At 38.0% G+C, this 26,197-nt stretch overlaps 1 protein-coding gene across 1 annotated transcript; it reads right to left on the bottom strand.

Annotated features, from left to right (window-relative positions):
• Positions 1 to 797: 797 nt before the first annotated feature.
• On the bottom strand, positions 798 to 26,151 carry LOC106953401 (RNA polymerase II elongation factor ELL). The gene is made up of 12 exons (XM_015042138.1): positions 25,759 to 26,151; positions 22,081 to 22,128; positions 9,852 to 9,979; positions 9,139 to 9,293; positions 6,466 to 6,707; positions 5,721 to 5,845; positions 4,451 to 4,565; positions 3,104 to 3,560; positions 2,625 to 2,694; positions 2,073 to 2,244; positions 1,921 to 1,965; positions 798 to 1,695 (listed from the first exon to the last, which is right to left on the bottom strand). The coding sequence occupies exons 1-12, from the start codon at positions 25,894 to 25,896 to the stop codon at positions 1,582 to 1,584; spliced, it is 1,809 nt and encodes a 602-aa protein (XP_014897624.1). The 5' UTR covers positions 25,897 to 26,151; the 3' UTR covers positions 798 to 1,581.
• Between the last annotated feature and the right edge of the window lie 46 nt (positions 26,152 to 26,197).

Raw genomic sequence — 26,197 nt, 5'->3', positions numbered from 1 at the left:
TACTATGATGCAAATGCTTAGATAAAACTACAAATATTCCAGTTTCTACATCAGAACCAGGGCTTATTCAGGTGAAATTAAAAGCACAGGTTATGACCGATCAGATGCACAGAGGGTCTAAAATCTTTATGTGGATCCGTTTTGTGTTCTCACTAGTCCTTACAACCAACTTAAACCAAGCAATTTGGGCATAAAACAACCCACAGGACCAATCTCTTAGGAGTCCTTAAATTACACACTTTAGTCACATTTGTTTGAATAACACCTTAATGTAACGCTCATAGAAGCTAGTAATGCATTATTTTTAGCCAAACCTTCCATTAAACTTAAGTCAGGGCCTTAACAGCAGTAAAATTACACAATAAAACGATCATCCATCTACAGTGTGAACAGCATTATTTCTATGGAAGTAAAGCTATGGTCAGAGGACTTGAGAGATGAGTATGTTGATAGTCATTTCATATTAAAAGGCAGTTCATGGCACTGTAGGCTACATTTGTGAAACTGACTCTAAAAGTGCACAGTATGTGAGATCCAGCAAATATACAGTGGAACTATTATTGTGGAACCAATATGATTTTCATCAACATAGCTTTAATCTGCTTTTTGACATGAACCAAGAGCTACACCATATGTTTGTATCCACCCAAGTGACCCACACATACAAAGACATGAATTATGCAAGTCCCTGAATAAGTTACGTGAAATGGAATGACATTGAAAATATCACTTGAATTAAATTAAGTTCATAAATGCATGAAAAGCAGAGAAAAATACTGCTTTATCTGTGGAAATCATTTGGCATTTCTGAGAAATGAGACAGAACATTAGCAGGCTTAAAATTAATTTTGATTGTAGTTCATAGACACACGTTTCAACCTTTGACTCTCCATATATCCTACTTTAGTGATCAATATTAGGTCAGGTCTCAGTTCTGCAGGTTTTTGGATGAATGGCAAATTTTAATCAAGCTGAGATCTACAAATGGTTGTTTTGCCATTTTTAACCTAATTTAAAAAGCCTTACAGTGCACTTATAACTAGCACGATGCAGTTGCTGCCAGCGTGTTTCTTATTATTGTACTAAATTAATAATTCATAATCCTAAATATATTTTCTATCTTAAAATCCACTAACAATTTTTGTATTTAAATATAAACACTTCAGTGGAATTTATTTTATACCCCTAAGTTTGATTGTACCATCACTTAGTTACTTACAAATTGACACTTTAAAGTTTCAACCAGTTTAAAAATATAATTACAAATTATGTAATTAGGTAGGAAGGATCACATCTGTTGGCCTCTCCTTTTTACTTGTCGTGTTTTACAGCAGAACTGAAACCAGCTCTTCCAGCCATAAATAGAGCTGAAAAAACAGAGCTTTAAAAGGTAACATCTGATCACGAGTAGGCGGTCTCGGCCCACTTTTGACAGAGCACCTTACGCCCTCCATTACATTGACACTGTGGAGGAAAATAAAGTGTCTCAGCATCTCTGGGACCTGGCTGGGCAGTCTTTGGGTCCACCTGGAGTCTTTTGGTCCACTTTTGTTGCAACCCGGTGTGGGTAGTGTGCAGTCACTAGGAAACTAATCCCTGTGTCCGGTCATATTCGACGATCAGGCATTTGATATGCGACAGCTTTTTGTGGAGGTACTCGCACCGTTTCTTTTCTTCCCGGTATCCAGGGAACTTCTAAAAAAAAAAAAAAAAAAAAAACAGAAAGGGAATAGAGTCTGTGTTAAACTTTTATTGATGGATGTTTCCCATTAAATCCACAAAAAAAGTTCTGAATCATTGTAAAACTTTTTCTGTTTTTGTTAAATTTACCTATGCAAGTATGACAAACATGGCATTCATCAAAGTCAGGACATTGCAAAAGAAGTGATTAAGCTAATAAACCTTTGAAAAATATCTTACTTTCTTATATTTTCGATATTTTTGTAGTATTTGGTCCTCCATGAGCTGGAAAAATAATAAAGAGAGTGGTTACTGCGCTGTACATGCTATGCTTTCTCTTTGGTATTTTCCTAAAAGAAGCAGTTTCAGCAGGCTCTCAGTACAAAAAGTACCTTGTATTCCTGTGTACCCGGTGTGAGAGTGTTGATCTTTGAGCCCAACTGAATAAACATCTCCGTGATGGCCCCAATTCTGTCATGAAGAACTCTATATTCATCGTACTCAGCACAGAAGTCATCGTGGTACAGTTGCCGCTGCTCCAGTGTTGTTACAGTGCTGTATTTTCTGAAAAGCAAAAGGAAACATGTCTTAATCTCTGGAAACTGAGTATGTACTGAATCCGTCCACTAGATGGCTCTGCAAGAATTAGATCAGAGCATGGTGTGTTGAGCAGATGTATAAATGTAGGACATAAGATCTTTTGTTTTTGTGAGTTATTCTCAGAGAAGCTTTGTGACACCTTATTTATATAATCTTCCTCTGTTTATCTGAATGGGTTGAAGCAGAACCGTACTGTTAAGGGAAACTTTGTTTTTTCCTTCGAGCAGTAGGCTGAAATTCAAAACTACGCTGTGAAATGTTGAATTGGCAACTGGTGTAAAGAAAGTTGGCTACGTTTTACTCATTAAAAAAAGGTTAATATAAAAAAATGTTTAAAACCTTACATGAAATAGTCGGGCAGTTCTTCAGTTGAGGCTCGGTTAACAGGTGTTTTGTCTCGCTCGTGGTCTGTAGCTGTTTAAAAGACACATTCGGGAGAAAGATTAATTTCAGTATATAATCTGGCAACAAGTCTGTCATATCGAGAGAAATTATTTAATGGTGTCTCTGATAACCGATCCAAGCCAAGGTGAGCAGTTACGTCAACAGAGCAAAGCAGGAGGTAAATCTGCCTGCTGACAAGCTCGGCCATAGGTCACCCAGCTGTTACACAGTCAATCATCAACAGACAACAGAGTCACTGTTCTTACTGCTGTCTTAGATCAAATTCTATAAAATGCTCCTCTATTAATTCTACAAAAAAATCTTATAACTCAATCTTGGAAAGTTTATTATTTCTTTAAACGACCTTCTTGCACAACCTTGTCCTTATCTTAACAGCAAAACAGAACAAATTATGACCTGATAAAACTTTGGCATTCACCTTTAACATTTTCTTGGTTCTGCTTCATGTCTGGACTAGTCTCAATCCAGTCTGGCTTTAAGCGATCTCGCTCCTTGTCTTTGTGTTTCTTGGACCTTTTCTTTTTGTGCTGGCCATTGGCGAGCTGCTGTTTAGTGCATATAGAGGTGCCATTGTGTCGAGGCTTAGGACTGGGTAAAATGGGAGCCGGTTCCGTCTTCTCTAGTTTGGAAATAGCACACGGCATGCTGAGCTTGTGCGGCGAGTACAAACCGACTGGGTTTCCCTGAAGATGATTATTGGTTATGTCAAACTCTGTTTTTGTCGCCGCACAAGAGTTTCCGTGACTGGAGGAGTTACGAGCCCCATTGGTGCCACAGTCTGCATGAGAGGGCGACTGAAGGGGCAGACAGTGTTCCGACAGCTTTTGTTTTTTGGGGGTTTGGATGCTGGAAGCGTCCAAAACCAGTGACCGTTTCTAGAACGAAGGGGAAAGAAAACAAATTAAATATTACTAGAAAATTTCGAAGAGGGTTTTTACAGTATTGTGGATAAATTAGTCATTCTTCAGATAGCGCTGAATTCACCTTAGAGAATGAACATACCATTCAAAAATAGCAACAGTAAGCTTAGAAGAAATACCGAATACAGAAAAAAACTGAGAAAAGTTCATATCAAATAAGCAGAGGTAAATTCACTTTACACAATCGACTTTGATGTCTGTATGTCCAAGACAATCAATATCTGAGGCATATTGGTTGCTTAATTTTTAATCACATTCCCTAAGTGACCAATATTATTATTTTTATAGATTGTTTTGATATTCCAATTAGAAACACATTTATTAAGCAGGTTTTAGGACATGAATTCATACATTTCTGTAAAAATAATATGCAAATAAGTGAATATGACTAAATAAAAACAGGTTTAAAGCATTTGAATTACTTCTGGAGTTTTTTTGTTTGTCTTTTTAAAACTTTATCATTGTTGAGACACAAAAAATTTAAAGCAAAGCAGAGAGGAGATGAAAACTCTGTCACTTTTTATCTTTGGTCCTGCAATCGATGCAAAGTTTTATAGATTTAAAATATATACTTCTCTTTGTCTATAAAGACTAAAGACTAGTTGCCTATCCAGACATTTCCATAAAACAGAACATAACATCACTTATCTATTCACTTTTTGGTTCTGGGAAATAACTAACCATGTAATTTTATGTCCCATTGTATGATTCCAGTAAGAGCTATTTGAGTTAGTTTTGTTAATGCATTTTGTTTGTGCATTGGATTAAGAGGGCAATGGCTCATTTTTAGTCATAAGAAAATTAGGAAATAAAAACAAGACAAATCTTGCAACATGAATATTTACCACTGAGAGATTTTTGGCAGGACTGAGCCGTGAGGGAGAATCCCCAAGAGTTTTGTGCAACGAATGGATGGACTGGGGACTCCTCGATTGGTTGTTGTGCAGTGGCTGAAGTTTTCTGTGAAGACATTTAGAACACAGTACCTTTACTTAGACTAACTTTAAGGTAAATGGCCCATAAAGCAAAACACGAAGAACACAGAATTTGTGTGCAATGGGATGAGCAATTACAGCTAGGAAAAGATAGAGGTGGAAGTCTTTCCACAAAAGAAATAATTACAGAAGTTATGCAACTGTGTTTTTGTAAAATAACACACAGGAGCTGGCCACAGAGACTAAACACAGACTCGTATGAGAAACAATAGCTGCATATTTAACCTCTTTATGGCCAAAGCCTTTTTGTTTTTTTTTTCCCGGTAATCTGCTTCCTTCAGCTCCTTCCTTGAACAGATGCCATTACCAAAAGTCACTTACTGCAGTGAATTCTTGCCTTCTCATTAATAGTGACAGTAATAGTGGAGTTCCTAGCCACTAAGTAGCAATAACCAACAGTTCTTAGAATGCTTTGTACAAGTAGCCTATCAGATAAACTGACTACAGAGAAGATGCTTCAAGTTTATTCAAACCACAGCTTTTTTGTTTTTGGCAAAATATTTGAATGGATACAACTGCAAAGCTTTTACACTCAGCAGGAGTGCTGCAAGATTCTAGTGGGAGTTGTGCTTTTTCCAAAATGGCACTGGAGCACATGGCTTCCATGTTTTCTGGCAGGCACTTAAAGATCACTCCTTAACTGCTTAGCCTCGCAAGTCTTGCCACTTGGCAGCACAGTGCATGAAAAATTTTCCATTGCTTTGATGTCTCGATTAAAAGATTCTTCTGAGCAAAGGAGTTGTCATTTAGAAGCAGCATTAGAAAAGAAAAATATCAAAGCAGACTGACACCAATAGTGCTACACACAATAACTCAATAAGCGATGACCGTATTAGAATGTGTCTGCTTGATCTACACAAGAGGCTAAACAAGTTTCTTAGTGCATTAAAAGTAAAGTCATATTTGTTGTTGAACACTGTCTCACACTTTTATGCTAAGCTAAACAGTTTTCAATTTATGTGCAAAGAAAGTATAAAAAGTGAAAATATTTACAATTACACTGTATGTAACAATCATAAATAATAATAATAATAATAATAATAATTAATAATAATAAAAACATTTAAATATTGTCTTGTCTTTTGCAAAATTTTCATATTTGGCCTAAATGAATTCCCACCTGATGAGAAGCCTGTGGATAAGTTGCTTTTCCTCTTCCAGATATCCAGGCCAGTCTCTTTGGACAAGTTTGTAAAGCTCATCCTTCAGAGAGTAGCTGCTATCCTTAGGATTCAGCTTACCAACCTGGAAAACCAACATTCCCGTTATAGGACAGAAAGTAGTTTAACAGGAAACAAGTCTAGCTGTACTTGTAACCTCTGACACAGCACTGTTGCACTATTTTTATCACTAACTAACTAACTAACTAACTAACTAACTAACTAACTAACTAACTAACTAACTAACTAACTAACTAACTAACTAACTAACTAACTAACTAACCAACCCCTCTAACACAAACATACCCAAAGCAACCAACAGTCTCTGCGATGACTTGAATCCCAGCCTGTGCCATCCCAACCCTTCTCCTGTCAAAAACACTATCTTCTCATCCAAAGATAATTAAAGCACAGCGCTAATTACAGTTACCACTGCCTGCACAGTCTCCAATTGATGATTGCATTGGGACCCTCAAACAATGTGAACACAGGAAATATGCCTGACATAGACCTAATAGTATCAGATTATTTTTATTTGCACAATTGATGACCAGGCATGGGTGGATTTATACAATTCTTATATATAATGTTTAATTTTTCAGTGTTATACCAGACCCCAAAGGCATTTAAATTTGCTCATTGTCTAAGATACATTTTTTTTTTTTTAATTTCTAATTGCAATATATCAATCCACCAGTCTCCTACCTCCTCTAGTACAGAGGTCAGATCAGCCTTGTCCTTTGGGCTGGCCCTCTCCCTCTCTAGCCATAGTAGCATGTCAGGCTTCCTGTAGGGCTTTAGGGCCAGGAGATGAATGATGCGATCCCTTAAGGGCCGATGTGCCACCGGGCTGGGGAGCAGGGGCCTCTTGTTGCTGGGGGAGTGCTTATTACTGCTGTCGGAGCTGGAGACCAGGCCCTGTTTCCTTTGCACCTTCACACACTTACCTATTAATAAAGTAGATAAAGAGTTTTTAAAGAGATCAAGTTTATTAGAGGTAGTGGGTATTACTCCAATAATCTCAAGTTGTTTGATTCGGCTAAATACTGCGCTCAACTAAAGAGGAACATGCTCTCAACTCATCTGATAACAGGACTCAGGCAGTGAAAGTATCCTGAGAAAACAAGGCTCTTATCATTCCCGATCCTGTCCTGAGGGTAGATATACAAATCATGCCCTAATTTTCTAAGTCAAGCCCACACATGACAGGCAGACAATACGTTTTTGTCATTTTATCTCTTCTGTTTTAATGGAATCAACTTTATGGAGGTGTGACAGATAAGACTGAATTTACATGGCAGTCTGAAAAAGTAGTTTACATGCATTAATGCACAGAGCTCAATGCCGAGCTCATGCATGTTCTTTTTCTTTTTGTGTGTGTAGAGGCTGCACCAGTGTAATGATGAGATAGTAGAATGGGCTTCTCCTAAGTAAACAGGTAGGGTGGGGAAACTAAAGCAATTAGCTCAGAGAAGGTTTTCTTCATGTTACAGAACTAATTCAACTGGACCCAGGTCACTTCTTGTGGATGTCTGCCGACAGTAATCTCATTACAATCCTAAGCCATACATTGGTTTGAAGGTTATTAAAGGTCAAAGTCTAAAACTGTGTGTCAACAGAGAGAGCTTGGTTGATACTTGACTTTATTTACATATCCTGGTGGTGTTATTGTCTCAAACAATTGGAAATATACAGGGTCGTGCAAAAGCATTTGTGTTCCTGAAACTTACTTATTTTATTTTATTTTTTTTTACATTATAAAGATTTTCTTGCCTTCTAAGTCAGCTATTTAAATTTAAAAATTCATCCACTGCTTAATTTAAATTCAGTACAGCTGTTCTGTTCATAAAATCCCTATAAACAACATTATAGTTTTTGGTTACAATGCAAGAAATGCTCAAACACTCCAGGATGTATAAATACCTTTGCAAGGCGCTGCTCGAAGTTGAAGGTTTCTAAAAGACCGTATGGTTAACACTTACCTTAGACCAAGTAATGGAGCTATTCAGCTCTGACTAAAACATGCAGTGCAACATTTCAAACAAGCAGCAACTAGAGACATCCCTTCAGAAGTTTAAACTAGAACTGCTCGAGGGACATATTTGTGTCATAATTGTTTGTACTGCTTTGAAACTTTACCGTACTGTGGAAGTGTTTCTGAGAACTAGCCAAACAATAAGCTTAGCATCTGTTAGCCATGTGGTAATATTACTGGGGATAGCTTTCAATGTACTTTTTTTTTTTCTTTACTTATTTTAGCACCAGGTGCTTACAAAGTCTTCAATGTAGTTGCCAGGTCTTCATTTCCATGCATTAAAATCACACACTATTATCTAAATGGTCAACTTTTTTTTTCTTCTCTTCTTTACTGCAGTATATAATTGTGACTTGGTGTATAGGCATTTTTTTCTGAGAAGTGTAGCATTACTGTACCATAAAAAGACAGAACGTGACCACAAAACAACTGTGCACTCTTCCCTGCCATGTGGCTCAAACTGGGAGCCATAACCCATTTAAATGAATCTCCCGATGTGCAGAAGAAGACATGTTTGAGTAAAATGGGAAACCATATTCCTGCATGATGCTCAGTAGGAATTTTTGAAATTTGCCCCATCATTCATCAAGTAAATTCAGCAACTAGAAATAAATTTACACGTTGCATAATGCAACAGCTAGACACAATTTTTTTTCCAACACCTTTAAATGTTAAAAACAATTAACTTTCCAAGAGTGGAATTACCTTTATTATTGTGAGGCCTCTGTTATTTTAGCAAATTTTGTTTTTATCAACAAATCTGAGTTGGAAATTGGTAACATGCCAGAATAAATTGGACTGGCTAGATTTCAGACAAATATCTAGCCAGATTTTCCATGCACATTATTTATTTGCATAAATAATTGTAAATAAACCTCTTAGAGCAAATATGAGATATCTGTTGCTTAAAATGAATATTGTTGACAAGGGAAATTGGTGGCAAGGAATGACTTGGAAGCAGTAAAATGTTTCAAGTTATCTGTATTAACCAAAATATGCATTAAAAGGATACTTCTAAATACCTGGAGCCAGATCTTTAAATAGTATGACAAATAATCATCAGTGGATGATGACATTATAAATCTTCATAAAATTACATTCACATGAACTTACTACGATAGTCTTGAGATTTTTAGTCATCTTTAGACCATAAAAGTCAGTCATTAGAGAGATTCAGAATTTGTACTAAATGAAGACCTTAAGACGATTATCTTCTACTGGTGAGATATTACCTGCTTAGTACCTTTTAATATAGCCTCACTTCAAAATATAAACATTCTGAACTACCCCTTTAATGCTAGAACATGTAAGAGAACTTTGAAACTCTTAACTCCAAAACTTACTTGGTCCTGGCTTGATCTCAATCGCTGTGCGGCTCCAGATGTCCTTCTCCACCTGTGACATGCGCTCGCGTGTGGTCTGGTAAGAGTCGTCTGTGGCACAAACGGTGATCTTGTCTTGAATGCTCCCCTTACTCTCCAAGTGATCCCTGCCCTCCCTGTACATAAAAACAAAAAACAACAACAAAAAAAAACAACAAGTTGAGTCCTGCAGCTTAGCCAACATTACATTTGTCTAAAGCAGCAAAAGGAATGATGTGCTCATATATTTGGTAGTATTTTAGTTTTACAATTAAATCCAGTGACAGAATTCTTGGACTGCTTGAGTGCACACTAACTTCTTGCAAAACACAACAAGTTCTATGAACCACATGAAGCAAATTGACCTCTTCTGACCTCTAAAGCAAGGGGTTCTAATTTTTAGAGGCTAAAGACTCTGGTGCTGATGTAATCTCTGAAGAAGTCCATTGACTCTGTGAAGCCAGAAATGCTGCTTCTCTGTCGTCAATGGTCACACCTTTGAGGTCCGATGTGGCTTGACAGCCCTCAGGTTATTATTAAAGCCGAATTTGGCCCCGGCAGGCGTTTTGTCCATTATTGTGAGGTTGAAGAGAGAGGCCAGTGTTTGGTCAAGCCCCGCGGTTGCAGCCTGACACCACATTTACTTTAAATTCCATTTGTGGTCGACAGTGGAAAAAGTTCTGTGTGCTGCTCACCCTGAGATAAACTGGTGAATGCAGTCAAAGCTGGACTGAGGCTTGTCTTTGCTGTCACTGGAAAGGTAAAATGAGAAGACTCTGAATCCATCTGGAGATTCAGTGGTCGGTGCTGGGATCTTTATGTACTGCCAAAGATAAAAACAGAAGAAATATGAGTGTGAAACTGTTAGGAACATTTTTAAAAGCTAGAATATCTTTGCAGTCCCCTGCAAAACTATTGACTTTCCACGAACTTTGTAACGCTTCATTGCAAATGACGGCGTGATTTATTTTTTTTATTGTTTTATTTTTGTGTGTGATTTTATGTGACAGATGTACACAAAGCAACGTTTTATTGAGGAGTCAAAGGAAAACAAAATATAGCTTTAACATTTCTGTTTTGACCATCCTTTTATCTAATATAGCTTAAGTTTAGCATGGAAGAAAAGTTCATGTTTGAATAGAAATATTCAACATCTGGACTTTGACTAGGTCATTCGAATACATCTATGTGCTTTAATTTAAACCATTCCACTTTTATCTGGATTAGTTTTCCATCCATTTGTAAAATCATTTAAAAAACATTTATTTCCCTCTAACTTTATACATTTTCATTTTAGTAGCCTACCACATAAAATGCAGATATTGTTCAAAAACTTTTGTGTCGGAAATCTGACTCAGCGTAATGATATATGCATATTTTTTTCAATGTACTGCATATTAGACGAAAGATTAATCATTACACTAGCTGTGCAAACCGTAACACTGAGGTAATATTTAACCTTTAACAGTTTTCTGTGTTTGCTGACAGGATTGCATTTATCTGCTGTCATTGCTATTTTGAGCAGCGTGTTATGTAATAGGATTATTTTACTTCTCCTAGACACAGCCTGAACAAATTCAGTGTAATTTCAGAAATGCTGTAAAGACCAAAACAACAAAAAATCTTTTTTTTTTTTTTTTTTTTAAACTACTCAGGACAGTCCCTGGTTTGTTATGTCGCTCCATCCAATAAATGTAACCTAAATAATCTGCCAGGCTGGCCAGTCATTAGGGCTGTAAGGCGCCTCCCAGGTCAAAGAAGATGACCTGCAGCCAGTCATAAGGAGATCCAGTATGATAGCAACAACATAACATAGAACAAAAGTGACAACTCTTTTACGCAGGTTCTAGCTTCTCGTGTAAGAATCTGTCCACTGCTTCTTCTCAGCAAACAAGCCAATGGCGTAAAATCTACCTCCGTTAGAAACCTGTTACATAAAATGACCCAAAAACCCATTTCTACTAAAAGGATAGTTCAACATAGAAAGTCATTAACCTACAGGTAACATCCTTTAAAACCTTGTCGGGTAGTTACTTCCCTCTGCATTTCCCTGGAGCCGTATCTCAGTTTGTCAGTTTGAAAATGGGCAGTTTACAACTTCTGTCAATAAAATGTCCTAGATTGAGTTATGGCTTTTTTTTTTTAATCTTCCATTTATTTATGGAAAAACTTCAACCAAAGCCTGAATTTGTTTCATTGAAACTGCTTCTTTAGCCACACCCCATAAGTGATTGATTACCAGTCTTGTGGCTGACAGCACACTGCTCCCAGCAGATGTGACAGGCAGGACTTTAGCTGTCACAAATGCCCAGTCATGCAGCAAAGCCATAAGCATTTTTTTTTCTTTGCAACATGAAGCCAATGAACAGCATGTCTCCTCGACACCCCTCCTCCTTCTCTTCTAAAACCCAACGCATGCCATTCACCCTACCCCCATCCGCCTCTAGCTTCCCCTCATGCGCGCAAGTCCACCCAAGTCAATGCAGCACGCAAAGCGCCCCGCCAGGCCGAGGACACTTGAGACACAGTTGACCATTAATTTTGACCCATTTATGTCTGGCTGTTAACAGGATGCGGTTAAACACAATGCACTAACTAGGAACGATCGGCCAAAGCAAGCAAAAAATATGAGCAGGGAGTCGAGCCTTCCTGGATCTTTCATGTAAAGAGCCACAAATAAAGAGTTTCCTAATAACAGGTTAAACAGTGCATCTCTTCTTTTTTTTTTATTTGATAAATGCAAGATTTAATCTGAACAAAAGGTCTCTGATAAGATGAAATGTTTAGCATCGTAATAATGCCACCACGTCCCCTCTTTCAGTTGATGGCAGCAGTACGAGTTCCCCTGCAGCCATGCATTAGATCTGCCTGTCATCCTGATCCATGCCACCGTACACACTTCACATTCTAATTTTAATCAATGTCACTCGGGTCAGACTGTTCAGAGGTCACCCCCACTTTATTCACAGCTTCCTTCCCAAGCTTCATAACCATATGTCATTTAACCCATTAGTTCCCAGCAGTTCCCGACGCCCACAAGTAGAGCCGTTCCGGCTAATCACGGGATCACAAGCGCATCCCGAAAGTGCTATGAATCCACAGTGAGGCCAGTCAGAGAAGCCTCTGTTCCTATGAACCATAAGTCATGGAGTAATTGCTTGAGCTGTTGGCTTGTAGCCAGACAGCTTAGTACAATGTCTTAAATAAAAAAAAATTACAAAAAAAAAAAACTTGGCCATGTTTGGAACAAACATAGCAAACTGTATTTCTACTGCCTTGTACACTGCTACAGTTCTGTCTCTTTTGAATTGAATTGTTAAGAGTTGTTTTAAGACACCACAGATTCCTAATGAAACTTAGTTCAAGTTTCCCTTGACGACTTCTATCCTAGTCAACAAACTGAAGTCATCTGTCTACTGCAAGTGAGGGACTGATTGCTGATGGCACCACAGAATACCACGTCTAAAAGAAAATCTAAACAGTTTGTTCAACTCCTGTCATTTCTTTTGTTCAATCAAAACCTAAAGATATCCAAATACTTACTGATTAGATAAAAGGTTTGGTTGCCATCAGTTATCACTATTCAAAATCAAGATCAGGCCTCCTGATTTAATTTGCATCTAGGGATGAGCAATATAGTTTCACTAATAATTGATGGTGTTGAGATAAGTTCAGTTTTGTGGTATTGGCTTTTTATATTAGGCATTTTATTTCAGTTAAAGTCCCTTCACACATTCACAAATGTGATGTACTGTGTTCTCTCTTGTCTCTGTTTATATTACAATAAAAATAACAATAAATCTAACAGATAATGCATAATTATCAATGTTTCATTACTTCAGCAACAACAAGGAATAACTACTGCTTTCTTTTTCAAATAAAAGGGATAATATCCAATTCATTTTTTGCTTTTTTTTATGTTTTTATACCACTGAACAGCAAAACCTTATTTCTACTCAAAGTTCATATAGTCATCATATGGCATTAGTCTATAATTTTAAGAATCCTATACTCACCCATGCCTAATCTTTGTTGTACAAAATATGTGTTTCTTCAAAGAAAGAGAGCAACACAGTAAGTTCTTTGACTGTCATTAGATAACATATCTATGATTATAATGCTCTGCAGTATAGTATACTTTTAACAAGTAAAGTGAACTCTGCAAAAAAAAAAAAAAAAAATGCCGTGGCATCACCAGCTTCAAAAAATTACAACGATGATCTCAGTGGAATATACTCATCATCAAAGCCAAGGTATCTCCCCACCCAGCCATTAACGCTGACTATTAATCACCTTTGATGAAAACATACTTGTTTGCCTGTGAGTCAAGTAGAAGGTGAAGATTTGCATAAAGACACAGTTATGGGCATTTCCATGTGGAACTTTGGCCAGATTCCACCAAGGCTGTCAGTGTATTTGTGTGTAGCGTTTTTGTTTTTCAGCACGGCAAGCCTCATAGTGTCACAGGTCACATGCAGGGGTGAGGTCAAACATCTAGCTTATGGCTGAGGCTAAATGTTAACACAGAGGCCGGTGTCAGTCAGACTCTGTGGAAAAGCCACATCCAGTCATCAATAAGTAAACACATAAAAAAAAAAAAAAAAACTAGTCAAAAACAAAGCTCACACAACATTTTTATCAAGTTAACAAAGCTTCACATGCAGTTAATAAGTTGCTGCTAAAAGCTGAAAGAGAAATGGAACTCTAACACTCCCAGGTCAAGAACTGGGGAAACGTGTGCTTACATGCCATGGAAAGGAGCTCTGGTTACACAGTTCTACATAACTGCATGTGATTCTTTTAGTGCATTGTCAACACAATGGGTTTTATTCAACCTGTTGGGTGCCGTACTGCATTCACGTTAAAAACAAGACAATCTGATACCCTAAAACTGCAGTGATTTAGGTGTAACAATGTTTGTAAAAGTTATGATTTTAAAACCCTTAGATTTTTTTTTCTGCTTTTTTAAAACTATGTTTTTTGAAAGTGTCACTATACTTGCAGTGACGTTCCAGCCCGTGTCTGTTTACAACATTTCCCACCCAGAGGAAGTCTCTCAGTCTTTTCCATTTGCTGTCAACATGACTGGGTGACACAATAAGAAAATATTTCACATTTATTTTGGCCCTCAGTCAGAACACAGAAGTGGACATATGATTTGCTTCATTTTCTTATCTTTGGGGCAGCTGTGGGTAAGTGGTAGTCATCTTACAATCCAAACCTTTGGTTCGGTTCCGGTTTGCTCTTGCCAAACATTGACGTGCTCCTGGGCAAGACACATGACTCCAAGTTGCCCACCAATCTGCGCATTGGTGTATGAATTCACACGTGTTTGTAAGTGTGATTGGATGAATGTGGCTTTAGAATAAAATGCATTGAGTCATCTGTACTTCTAGACAAGTGCCACATAAATTCAGTCCAACGACCATCACTTGAAAAATCTAAATATTTAGACTGGTGAAACTTGGACTGGATCCTTTTACACTGACGAAATAGTCTTTTAAACATAGTTTGTGATCTGTGAAACCTCTACTCCATTTGTAGCGAAACGAAATGTTATTTCAAGCCTGCTTGTTTTGTGTTAGGGCTACATTACATGGAGTTTTACTGAAAACCTGCAGTCTTTGGAGAACTAAAACTTTAATTACAGATTTTTTTTTTCAACAGTTTGCAGCTTTGTTCAACTATTTTCCATTTCCATTACTTTCCTTGTTTTTTTTAAGAAAATACTTTTAATCTCCTGTCCAATAAAGCAAATGTTGTGTATCATACATATTACATCCCTAACTACCTTAGAAAGAAAGCAAATTAATTATTTTACCTATGCATTACAAGTTTCCAATTATGATCCTTGAGACATTAAGTCTGGTAATCATTACTCTGAAGGAAGCTTAAGTCCATTTTATTCTAATCAGAGAATCCTGCTAACTTGTGTCGGTTCAATAAAATTCATCAGGTCATTATTAGTCACAGTGAGACTCATGCACAGTAAATCCCCTCATTATAAGGGGAAGAATATAGGGTAGCTGTTGGACAGTTACAGTTAGAGCTACCAGATGACGAACAGTTTTCAGCCCCCCCACACTTCTCCCAAACAGAGCACAGCCTAATACAATAACTGCCTCTGTGGCTCCAGTCCAACCACATCTGCTAATCCAGGCCCTGTGTGTTTAGAGATGTCAAATACTTTCAAGCTGTTATAAGGTGTGAACTGGACTGGAACAGAAAACCGGCAGGGGGGCTCAGCAGTTGAACAAGGACAGGGGCCAGTATTTTTGTTGTTCTTGTTAAAGTTCTGTGACTTTAGGAGCAGGTCAGACTGTTTGTCTTGAGGAAAATATAACATACGTAACAATAAGACTTGGCCTGCCCTTTGCTTTGTTAAAACAAAGCCAAGTATATGCAGGGAAAGGTCAAAAAAGAGAGTCTATCACTGCCTCTCTTTGCTTTGCAGATGAAGGCAAGAATGAAAGTTCTGGTATTTGGCATGGCAGAGCTGAGATGAGATGCGAACTGCCGCCTCGATATGTGATTTTCTCTAAAGTCTTTTCCTCCTGCCCCTGCCTGTACTGACACTAGTTACTATTGTCTTTTCATCTGAGCCTACTCAGCCAAAGCTGCTCTGTGAGCTGTCAGTCTTTTGTTCTTGCTCCCCCCCCACACACACACAAAGCTGAGTGCAATGGCCTGTTGGGCAGCCTGGATTATTCATGAACGGCAGGGACGTGTGGCTGTGTCTTGCTTGGTGGTAAAAGGAGGGATTGGGGTGGATTGGGGGCTTGAGCATGTGCATGGAAAAGATGGGGGGGTGGTCTCAGTGACTAAGTGGAGCCAGTGTATGAGGGATGGCTCTAAATAGTTCCTCCTCTAGGAATGTGCAGCTCAGTGCAGAGAGGAGTGACTTGATTTTGGCATTACTATTATTACTAAAATGATGGATGCTACCATCCATCATTCAATGGGCAAGTTTGTGTTTTACCACCAGAGGAAAACATTTTGCTACCTTTAGTGACACTTTCAGTAACGGTAGGGTGGAAATGTTGGTAAAAATAAATTAGTAACACGTTTTAAGGTCTAAACCTTGCCAGCAACACACATTTCAAACCACTTGCAGCCTGTTTTTAGTGAGCATCGAATGATGCTGTAGTGATGTTTGAGGGTCTCCTCACTGAGGGGGGTTGGTAGATACAGGAAAAAGAGGCAGAGGGGGGTGGCTGGGACTGACGCGAATTAGTGCAGCGATATGGGGATGGGCAACTGTCGAGCAACCCCCAAGGTACTGCATGTTATGCCAAGCAGAATCAGTCTTTTTCCTAAAAGCTGCGCCTAATCTGTCAACCTCAACAAATGCTTGCAGTCTCTCTGCACTTGACACTGCCATCTCTCCTCAAAGGTCCCTTCCACATCAAGATGGAGTGTGACTGCACTGAAGTGTCAGCAGTTTTATCAGAAATAAGTGTTTTTTTATTGAAATAATTATTCATATATTTTTTTTTAGTTATTAGTTAATAGTTTCATAAAATTATCCTTGAATGATTAACACTGACCACCAAAGGTGGTGTAAAAGATTTGGATTAGTGTAAAAACTACACAAATCCTATTGGATGGAAATGTGATTATGTGACTCTAATCAATACCTACTAACTCATAGCTATTTTGGTTTAATTAGAGGTAAGCTGTTTTTTTTTTTTTCAGATTCAACTATTCTAAACATAAAACCAAGATTAGTCTTCAGTTGAATAAATTGCAATTAAATTGTGAGATCCAAGTATTTTTGAAATATGTATTTTTACTAACATAAATAATCTGAGTTATTTAGTGTAAATTGATTAATTGATTCAGAACTTGATTTGATCTCATTTCACAGAGGTTGGTTTCCCTTGTTGTTAGAGTGCTCCCACCTGTTCCACTGTTTAACCCACTTTTCCTTTCCATGTGTCATTTCTGATGAGTTAGTTATCAGTTTGACCACAATATCCACCAAGTGATAAAGTTGAGTCCAAAAATGACTATTGTTTTTAAACAATTGCCACTCTTCCAAAGAAACAAAGGAGGCGAGTTTACGGTGAGTTCAGATCCTTCATGACAGGCCAGATACAGAGACTTAAAAGCATGAGGTGTCAGCCAAAGGTAACAAGTAGCATTTTCTCCAAACAAACCACAAAAGTTTTGGAGACGTGAATGAAATGAAGGTGCTTAAGATGCTGAACTGCATACACAACCCTACGCTCGGCTGAACTAAACGCAGCATATCAACACACAAGGACATTTTGCTAAATGTCAAGTGCGGACGTGGAGTGTTGACGATTTAGGCCTTGTTCTGGTGCCGCAGGACCTTGACTTTAAATGTGGGGCCATCTGTCAGACAGTTGAAGCTGTACAGAAATTGGCCTGAAGAACAACAGAAATCGTACAACAGCGTGTGTGTGGGGTTGGGCTTAAAGTGTAGCAATTGCTGAGTCCACTGTATAATATTTAAAAGTGGTAAAAATGGCTTTGTTACTGATAAAGTCGCAAAGCACAAAATTAGATATATTAAGTTGTTCAGTTAGCTGGTGAATAAAAGATGTAGCATCATTGTCAATCTGTCCCTGCACTGTGGCTAAGTTAAAAAAAAAAAAGTTATGACAAGTTGTCCTGTGTGATATACTGCGATACATCCATTGCATTTATCTAGTTTTAAGATCTTCTTAAAAATATATATTTTAAGAAAACAATAGCACTACCCCCATTCTCTCGAAAAGTTCTCTTTCGCAGCAGGACTCCCATAAGACTTGATCCTAAAATATACTGTGTGATAAAAAAAAAAAAAAAAGAAAAAGAAAAACTCCAGAGAGCCTTAGGCAAAGAGAGAATGCAGACAATTTGCCTTGCTTAACACATCTGGCTCAATAGAAAGGCGTGTGCCCTTTCAGAAACACGTGGGACAGCTCTCCCTCTCACTGCTGTGCTACTGGGAGAGAACGACCATCAAACTGCATTCCAGTTATTGTTATTCTAATTAGTGTCCAGAAAAAAAAAAAGTGATGTGTGCATGCACACGTACACACTCGCACAGAGCAAAAGCTTATTTTCGGTCGAGCACGAGGCGAAGTGGGGGTAGAGAGTCAGAGCAGCCAAGTGTGAGATGGAAGCCCTGATGTCTCCCAAGGATTCAGCCAAGACACGGGGTGAAACGGCACAATAATCAACAGGACCTGCGGAAAGGAGCCCAGGGGAAGGCTCTGCCTTCACACACAGTCGTCATGAGAATATCTTTTAAGAGGACCTCCACATTCCCCTCATCCTCACACAGGCTGCCTTTATGTGACAGCTGTGCACATAAAAAGAGACAGGGCTATAAACCAAAACAACTACCCTGGCTATTGTGGTTCAGCATTTATCAGGCGAGAGTGGGATTAAACTGTCGTAACACCTGACAGAGCAAAACATACATATCTCTACTTTAATGTCCATGTTTACAAGCAACAAAATAAACAGTTTTCTTGATGCTACAGTATAAAATCTCAAATTGCTGTCTAGTGCACAGTGTTAACTAAGTTAAACGGAACAGAATGAGTCAATCAATCAAAAATAAAAAAAGAAGACTGATTGAAAATAATGTTCACTTGTATGACAAAGTATTTGGGTCCTTAAAAAAAAAAAAATATATATATATATATATATATATATATATATATATATATATATATATATATATATATATATATATATATATATATATATATATATAAAAATATATATATTTTATTGCTTTTGCTTGTTTGCCAGATTTACACGGTTTAGATAATCAAACTGACCGGCAAAGATGACCTAAGTAGATACAAATCACGACTGTATAGTGATGATTTGACTTATTAAGAGGGGAGAGGGGGGGGGAAAGCTATCCCAACCAAACTTAATTCATCGAGCATAAACAGTGAACAGTGTGAATAAGATGCTGTCATGGCCCTCGTCGTATTTAAGTCTGGACTTTGCCTCAGCCAATCCAAAACATGAATGTTTTTCTTTTGAGCCAGTTTGTACTTTAATTTATTGTCCTGGATGTTAGCTGAGGGCCAGATGTTTTCCATCAAGATTTTATAAAGAGCAGAATTTGTGGTTTCATTAATTAAACATCTTTCAAGTCCTGACACAGCAAAGCAACCCAAGACCATTACATCACTATTCTATGCTTGACTTTTTTCAAGAGTTGGCTTTCATTGGGTGTTGCTTGTGAAACTGGATTAAGGTTTATAAAACATGTGTTTAATCACAGTTAATTCAGGACTTTACATGGAGGAATTTTTTTTTTTTTTTTTTAACTTAGGGTTTTGTTTGTGTAATTTTATGAATAAAATAAGTATTTGAAAACTGATCTAACTATATTTGTATAACATTAAAATATGCTCAATTTAAAACATTTATGCAAAAAAAATACTTTTCCATTAACAGGGATTTAACTGTATTGTTTTATATATTTTCTATCTTTTTGCAACAAAATGAAAATCTATAACCACAGAGTCAGTTCTCCCAAAGCCCTGAAAGGAAAATAAGCACAAAGATGTGAAATTCCAGGCCATGAGAACTCAAACCAGTTCTCAATGCATTTCATAATCCCTCTGTGAATTCAAAGCAGATTTTGCTGTGCATCTCTGTCCCATATGCCGTTTATTAATCAGTATATGGGCTTACGGTTTGTATCATTTTTGAAGTCATGTCATTTTCCTTCTATGATGTATGTGTCATTATAAAAAGTGGTATTCTGCTGTCATTTCAAAGTTGCAAATTCAGCTTGAATGTCAAATTCAACGGTCTCATACACTATGCCTTGCGTTGCATGATTACAAGCCTGGCAGGACTATTTCCAGTAGTAGGGCTAAATGCCGCAGAGACAGAGAGAAGCTGCCGAAAACCTCAGCTTGCTATTTCTTGATAGGCGCCCTGGCCCCCGGCACCGCTAAACCCTGGAGTGACGCCAGGACTGTGATTTGAGGAATTCTTATGGTTTCTGTGGCCACACAAGTGCCCCCTTTACAGGAAATTTAACATAAGCCAGTGAGGGCAAGGATCAAAAAGTAGCAATTGTGGTTTTTACGATAAAGCTCAACAGTTGGCGGTTGTCAGTGGACAAATGACCTATTGAACCTTATGCGAGTTCTGGGGGAAGGGGCGAGCTGTTGTAAAAGAGTCAGCCAACAAACACACACCACAGGAAGTATTACATCTTTAATCCTGTAACCTTCCGATATAGACAGACATACTGGACATTATCTTGGTGTGTCTCATGCCAGACTGCCAAATTCACAAGCGTCCTCCCCCCAGTAACAGCTTAATCTGGGCTCCCCCCCACGCGAGCAATGGCTGCATCTCATTCATTAGTGGCCAATCGTCCGACCCTGGGAATATTGTCGGAGGGGGAGGGAGCCCATGCTTGAATTCTGCAAAGCAATTTGAATATGTAATGTGCCAGCCAAGATATAATCACCAATTCTTTTTCAGTGATTAAAGGGAACTTCAGTTGCAGTCACTTGACACTGCTTCACACTCTCACAAGCAGGTTAATCAGCAGGTGTTTTCACAGATATGTCACAGCACTTCAACATGCATGGTGTTTTTTTTTTTTTTTTTTTTTTTATTAATTAAAAAAAAAGCCCACTGCTTGCGTGCCATTAGAGTTGTTCAGGTCTTTCATGTCTTCATGCCAACAACAAGCATGGAGACTTGGGGACTCCCTAAGGTTTGCCAAATCCCCTAACCCCATGCCCCTCCCTAGAACAAAGCCTCCCCAGTTGCGCGCCTGACCCAGTAACCTGGCAGGCAGGGAGTGATAGCACACCCTGTCTTTGGACTTTTAGGGCCCCGTGTGAGAGCACAGGGCCAGTATTTGTGTACAGAGCAAAGTCACTTTCGTCAGTGGAATCAGCTCTTGTAGTGATTAGAAAGGCCCCTGACAGACAGAGCCGATTGTGCTGTTAAAATGTACTTGCCTAACGAGCAGAGGTGAGGAGAGTCTAGTACTGACCCTGCTAATCTGGCTGGACGTAGGCAACTTTCGGTAACACTTTATTTGAAGGGGGTTGACTAAGACTGTCATGACACATGTCATAAACATGACATAACACCTGTCATGAACATCAATAAGTCTTCATGAATATTTATGACTGTTGTCATAAAGCGTCATTCGGTAAATTATGACACTTTTAATACAAAGTTGACATTATTCAAAATGCCTTTGTTATGACAACTTGACATTAACCAATAAATCATTACTGATGTAATTACTGATTTCACTTTAAAAATTAGGTAACTTTATGTTATTAAAGGTAAAGTTTGAACAGTTAATGTCAAGTTGTCATAAAGACATTTTGAATAATGTCAACTTTGTATTAAAAGTGTCATAATTTACCGAATGACGCTTTATGACAACAGTCAAAAATATTCATGAAGGCTTATTTATGTTCATGACAGGTGTTATGTCATGTTTATGAAAGTGTCTTGACAGTCTTATTCACCCCCCTTCAAGTAAAGTGTTGCCCAACTTTCTTTTCAGGCTCTTCAAAGAAAGGCCCTCCTGCTTTCTGTACCAAATGATTTTTTTTTTCTCTCTCAAAGACTATCCACCTGGTGTCTGTTTAGACATGTCTAATAAAGGATTCTTGACACAACAAAGTACTATTGTGGAAGTGAATCACACCTTTCACCCTAGGCTGTGAGGTGAACTGGATTAACAGCGACCACAATATAATTCTGGCACAACAATAATGGCACCCCCATCATTCACCAACTTTTGGGGAAAAACAGACATGCACCTATGGTAAGTGATAATTCAATATGAAATAATCTAACAAGATGGCAAAGAGAAATCTTCAGGAATGTGCTCAACAGGAAAAAAAAATATTCTCAGTTTCTGAAACATTACAGAAAATATGGAAAACATCTTACCCCCTGGCTTCCCTTGAAGCAAATTACTGGCTGGTTTGATAGTGAAGCCTGTGAAGAAGGGAAGAAAATGTCCAATTTAAATTGCAAATCATGTTCATCTCAAATCTACGAAGCAGTTCAAATATCATAGGTAAAAATATGTAGCCATTCTGCATGCCTCGGTGTTTGTTGCTATAATCACCGTTCCACAGTAAGTATAAAGGTTAAGAGTTTCTGGCTCTAACCTGAAGAGAAGTGGAAGTAATTAATTATTCTACTGCCACCAGAAGATTTTCTTCATGTCACATTTGTGATTTCTGTGAATATTTTTTTTTCTTTTTTTTTCTTTTAAACACGCAATTCCAGTGGTAATTAGGTGTAAAATAAAAATGTGGTTAAATATACTTTTAAAACCAAAGGACAAAGCACGAACCCTAGGTAAATATAACAACTCATGTGTGATCTGTTCTGACAAATTTCCACTCAGACTTGTCTGGGCCACACCATCTCCTCTTTTATTTTATGGTTTTAATAAGATTATAGTTAAGAACGGTGAAATGAATGCACTTTTGTACCCTTGAAAACTGAATCTGAACTAGAGATGGACAGCGATCATATTATTTGTTGTAACAGTGTCTGCAAACCACTAAAATTGACAATATGGATCAGATAAATATGCTCACTGTTTGAACATTTTTTTTTTTGCTTTTCTTTGTATTTTTTATTTTATTCTGTTCTTATTTGAGTCCTGCTTTTAACAATGAAAGTCATTTTTTTTAAATCCTGTTTCCAGTAGATTTTTTTTTTGTCCATGCTGCCCATCCCTAATCTGAACAAAAAAAAAATCTTCAGAGTGAAGATTACATTACAAATATTAGATCACCATAATATTTGATACTGACTTGATTCCACAGGCATTTCTATATTTATCACAGTGCATTGTATTGGATGTATAGTAGCTATCAACCAGTAACAACATTATTAAATTATCAACACCACAGCTCCATTATTCTTATATGCGATTGATATGTGTTAGTTCTTGTTTGTCAAACTTTGCAAAAACTTGTGAAGTTTGTTGTAGTCTTACTTCAACAGACATTCAGCTTCCATTTACTTTATAAAACAGGCCTCGTTGGCAGCAAACTGCTGTAATGTAAATAAAAAAATCATTTACAAACAAAAAACTAATGTGAAACAATTTTATGTGACTAAATATATCAGCAAATATGCAGGCGATAATAAAAAGTTCAGTGTCAATAAAATTATTTAAACAAAACCCCCCAAAAAACAAGTGGTTTCATTAGTATAAAAATATATGAAGATGGCAGCCTTGGCTTTGAAAGGGTGCTGGTCGTTTCACCTCTTTATGGTTTTCTTCCTGTGGCTATTCTCAACTTGGGTAACAGAAGAGAGTCATCCTTCACAGGACTGATTATACTGACCCTGTGCCAAATTGAACTGGCCAGGGAGAGTTTACAGCAGCTTAGATAAATGAGGATTTAAAGTCTATCGATAATATTCTTTTAATATTATCTGGAGTCACTGTTACATGACTCAAGTAAATAAAACCGGAGATTGCTCAATTATTTTGGTGTTATTGAATCGTTTTTCATAAGAGCCATCCACATAGGAATCAAAAGAGGTGTAAAATAAAGTCTTCAGAAAATAATATAGTTACATTTATAATGCATTAATTAATGCATGGGTACAAATGTAAAGATTCAAAGCAGCCCAAACCCACTTTAGGAATAATAAAACTATCTTCTTATGGCCTAATAGATTGATCAACATTCGAATCAACTATACTATACTTATAAATGGCACTGATTTTATTTTTTCATTGCAATGCCTTTTTTTTCTTAAAGGCTATCTCCATTTTAACTTTTAAAATGCTGCATTTTAGTGTTTTATTTACATTTTTTTATTAGACCTGTTTTCAGTAATGGTGACTTTCAATGCGGAAAAAAACAAAACAAAACAAAAACAAAACATTTCTTTGAGGTCTCATTCCCCTGTTTCTTTTCACCCTTGATTGTAAGCAAGTAGCAGCAGCTGTCAGGTTCGGGTTTCTGCAGGACATAAACCTTCTACCCTCACAGGGGGTGTCCTCAACCGGTCTTTTCTGGGGTGGTCTACGGCTTGGAAAACTTGCTGTCTCCTCCCCTCTCTGTTTGCCTGCTGTGGTCTGGAGGAAGCCGTCAGGCTGTGGGAGAGCTCCGGAGTTTCCTCCGCTTCACGGACCAATGAGCTCCGGGGATGGGCGGGCATCAACAATACACAACAACTTTCAGAGCCAGTGCCACCGAACCCAGCTGTTTACTATCCAGCTCAACCACCAAGGTCGGGGTCCAGGTTTAGAAGCTGTATGCGACTCGGGAATGTGGCGCACACAAAAACAGACTCATTTGTTTTGACAGCGGAAAAAAAAAAAAAAAATCCCTCAACTAAATGAGCCTCCTCCTGCAGTCACAACTGTAGCTCTGTCTTATCAAACACTGCTGCGGAGAGAGAGCATTTTGGATAGACTAAATGATCTCTGACTAATCTAATGGGCCATAAAGGCAATAAAACAGCGTTCCGAATCTGAAAAGGCAAGTCATTTTCTCGATCGAATATCCAATGTATTGCAACGAGCGAAGCCAAGCAGTTTGCCTTAAAAAATAAACAAATGGAAACATATGCGTTCATCCTTCTACCAAAATACATTTTAAGATTGTGTAAAATTAATACATTCTTTGTCAAGTGTTTTAAGTGGTCGTCATCGATTTTCCAATTTGTTACAACATTGGATTAATATTCCTAGGAATGGAAGACAACTTTTCCACATTAAAACAGTGAGTGTGGGCTTTTCTTCTACAATTTGTTACACCATTGGATTAATTTCCCTAGGAAATGGAAGACAACTGTTCCACATGAAAACCTTGCATTCCAAATATATTGCTGCCATATTAGCATTTCAACCGACCTAGTAGAACCATATATAGCATTTTATTTTCACCTACTGCGAATGTCCTCTGAAAGTTGTCAGCGAACTTCCGGCGGACATTCAGCTGAAAGTTTAATGGTTTAATGGTGTTTCATTTTGACGTCCGGAAAACGTCGGCGGCGTTCAGCGAACGTTCAAGACAACGTTCAGCGGACGTCGTCTGAACATTCAACACTAGGTGGGATGTAGCCTACATAAACCGAGAGAAAATATCTGCTTGTAATAGTCAGATGAAAAATGAGAAGTTTGTTTTTAGGGAGACTCGGTTAAAAAAGAAAAAAAAAGAGAGAAAAGAACACCGCATAGAAATCTAGCCCAATTTATATTATGTTTGCTTAAGTCAGTTCGAATTATGGAATATGGGGGAGTAAATTAAAAATATTAAGAATTGCATGTTTAGATCCTAATAAATTCAGCTCTGCCTTTTCTCTGAGTGGGCGAGAATACGTTTAAATCAGCCTGCTTTTATCAGCCACCAGCGCCTTTTGGTCTGAAATTTAGACAGTCCATACTCAAAACAAAGAGCTATTTGAACTTTTGTGGGTTTTTCAAAAAATATATTATTTGTGCGCCGTGCGAAACATAAACCAAGCGATGTTTTCCAAAGCAATTCCCGGAGTTGGGAGAGAGACGATAAAGAAAACAGAAAATGTTCCTACAGGAATAATAAAAGCCACAGTGGATTTAAAGTTAAAGCGGGTGATGTTGCTTACCTTCAGGTTCTGGAAGGCTTCCAGGGTCCGGATGGCCGTGTCAGTGAGTTTGACGTGGTAAAGACTTTGACTCGGGTTGTTTTTGTTAATTTTTCCACAGGAGAGCCCATACCGATGCTCCTGTCTCAGCGCTGCCATTTCTACAACTGAAGCCGATTGGCGACATTCTGCCCGGAACGTCACGGAGAAGAAGGCGTGGGGGCGGAGCTAACACACGTACACTCACACCCCCAAGTACCAGCGCACACGCATTCTTGAAATATTGAATATGTGTGCAAAGCTTTTTCCTTCTTTCGTTTTTTTTTTTTTTTTTTTTTTTTACTTTCGGTTCTCTGGTCAGTATTCTTGGCCATCAATGCCACTCCGGTTGCTTGAAGTCTGTTTTTTTCTTTGATGTATTTGGCCAATGGGTCAGATCCAAGTCTCGCTTCTTTGGATT

This window comes from Poecilia latipinna, unplaced genomic scaffold (assembly GCF_001443285.1).
Source record: "Poecilia latipinna isolate Pla-1442-1.1 unplaced genomic scaffold, P_latipinna-1.0 Scaffold578, whole genome shotgun sequence".
Lineage (NCBI taxonomy): Eukaryota > Metazoa > Chordata > Actinopteri > Cyprinodontiformes > Poeciliidae > Poecilia > Poecilia latipinna.
Note: the sequence above shows the minus strand (reverse complement) of the source record. Positions and strands in the feature narration are given on the sequence as shown.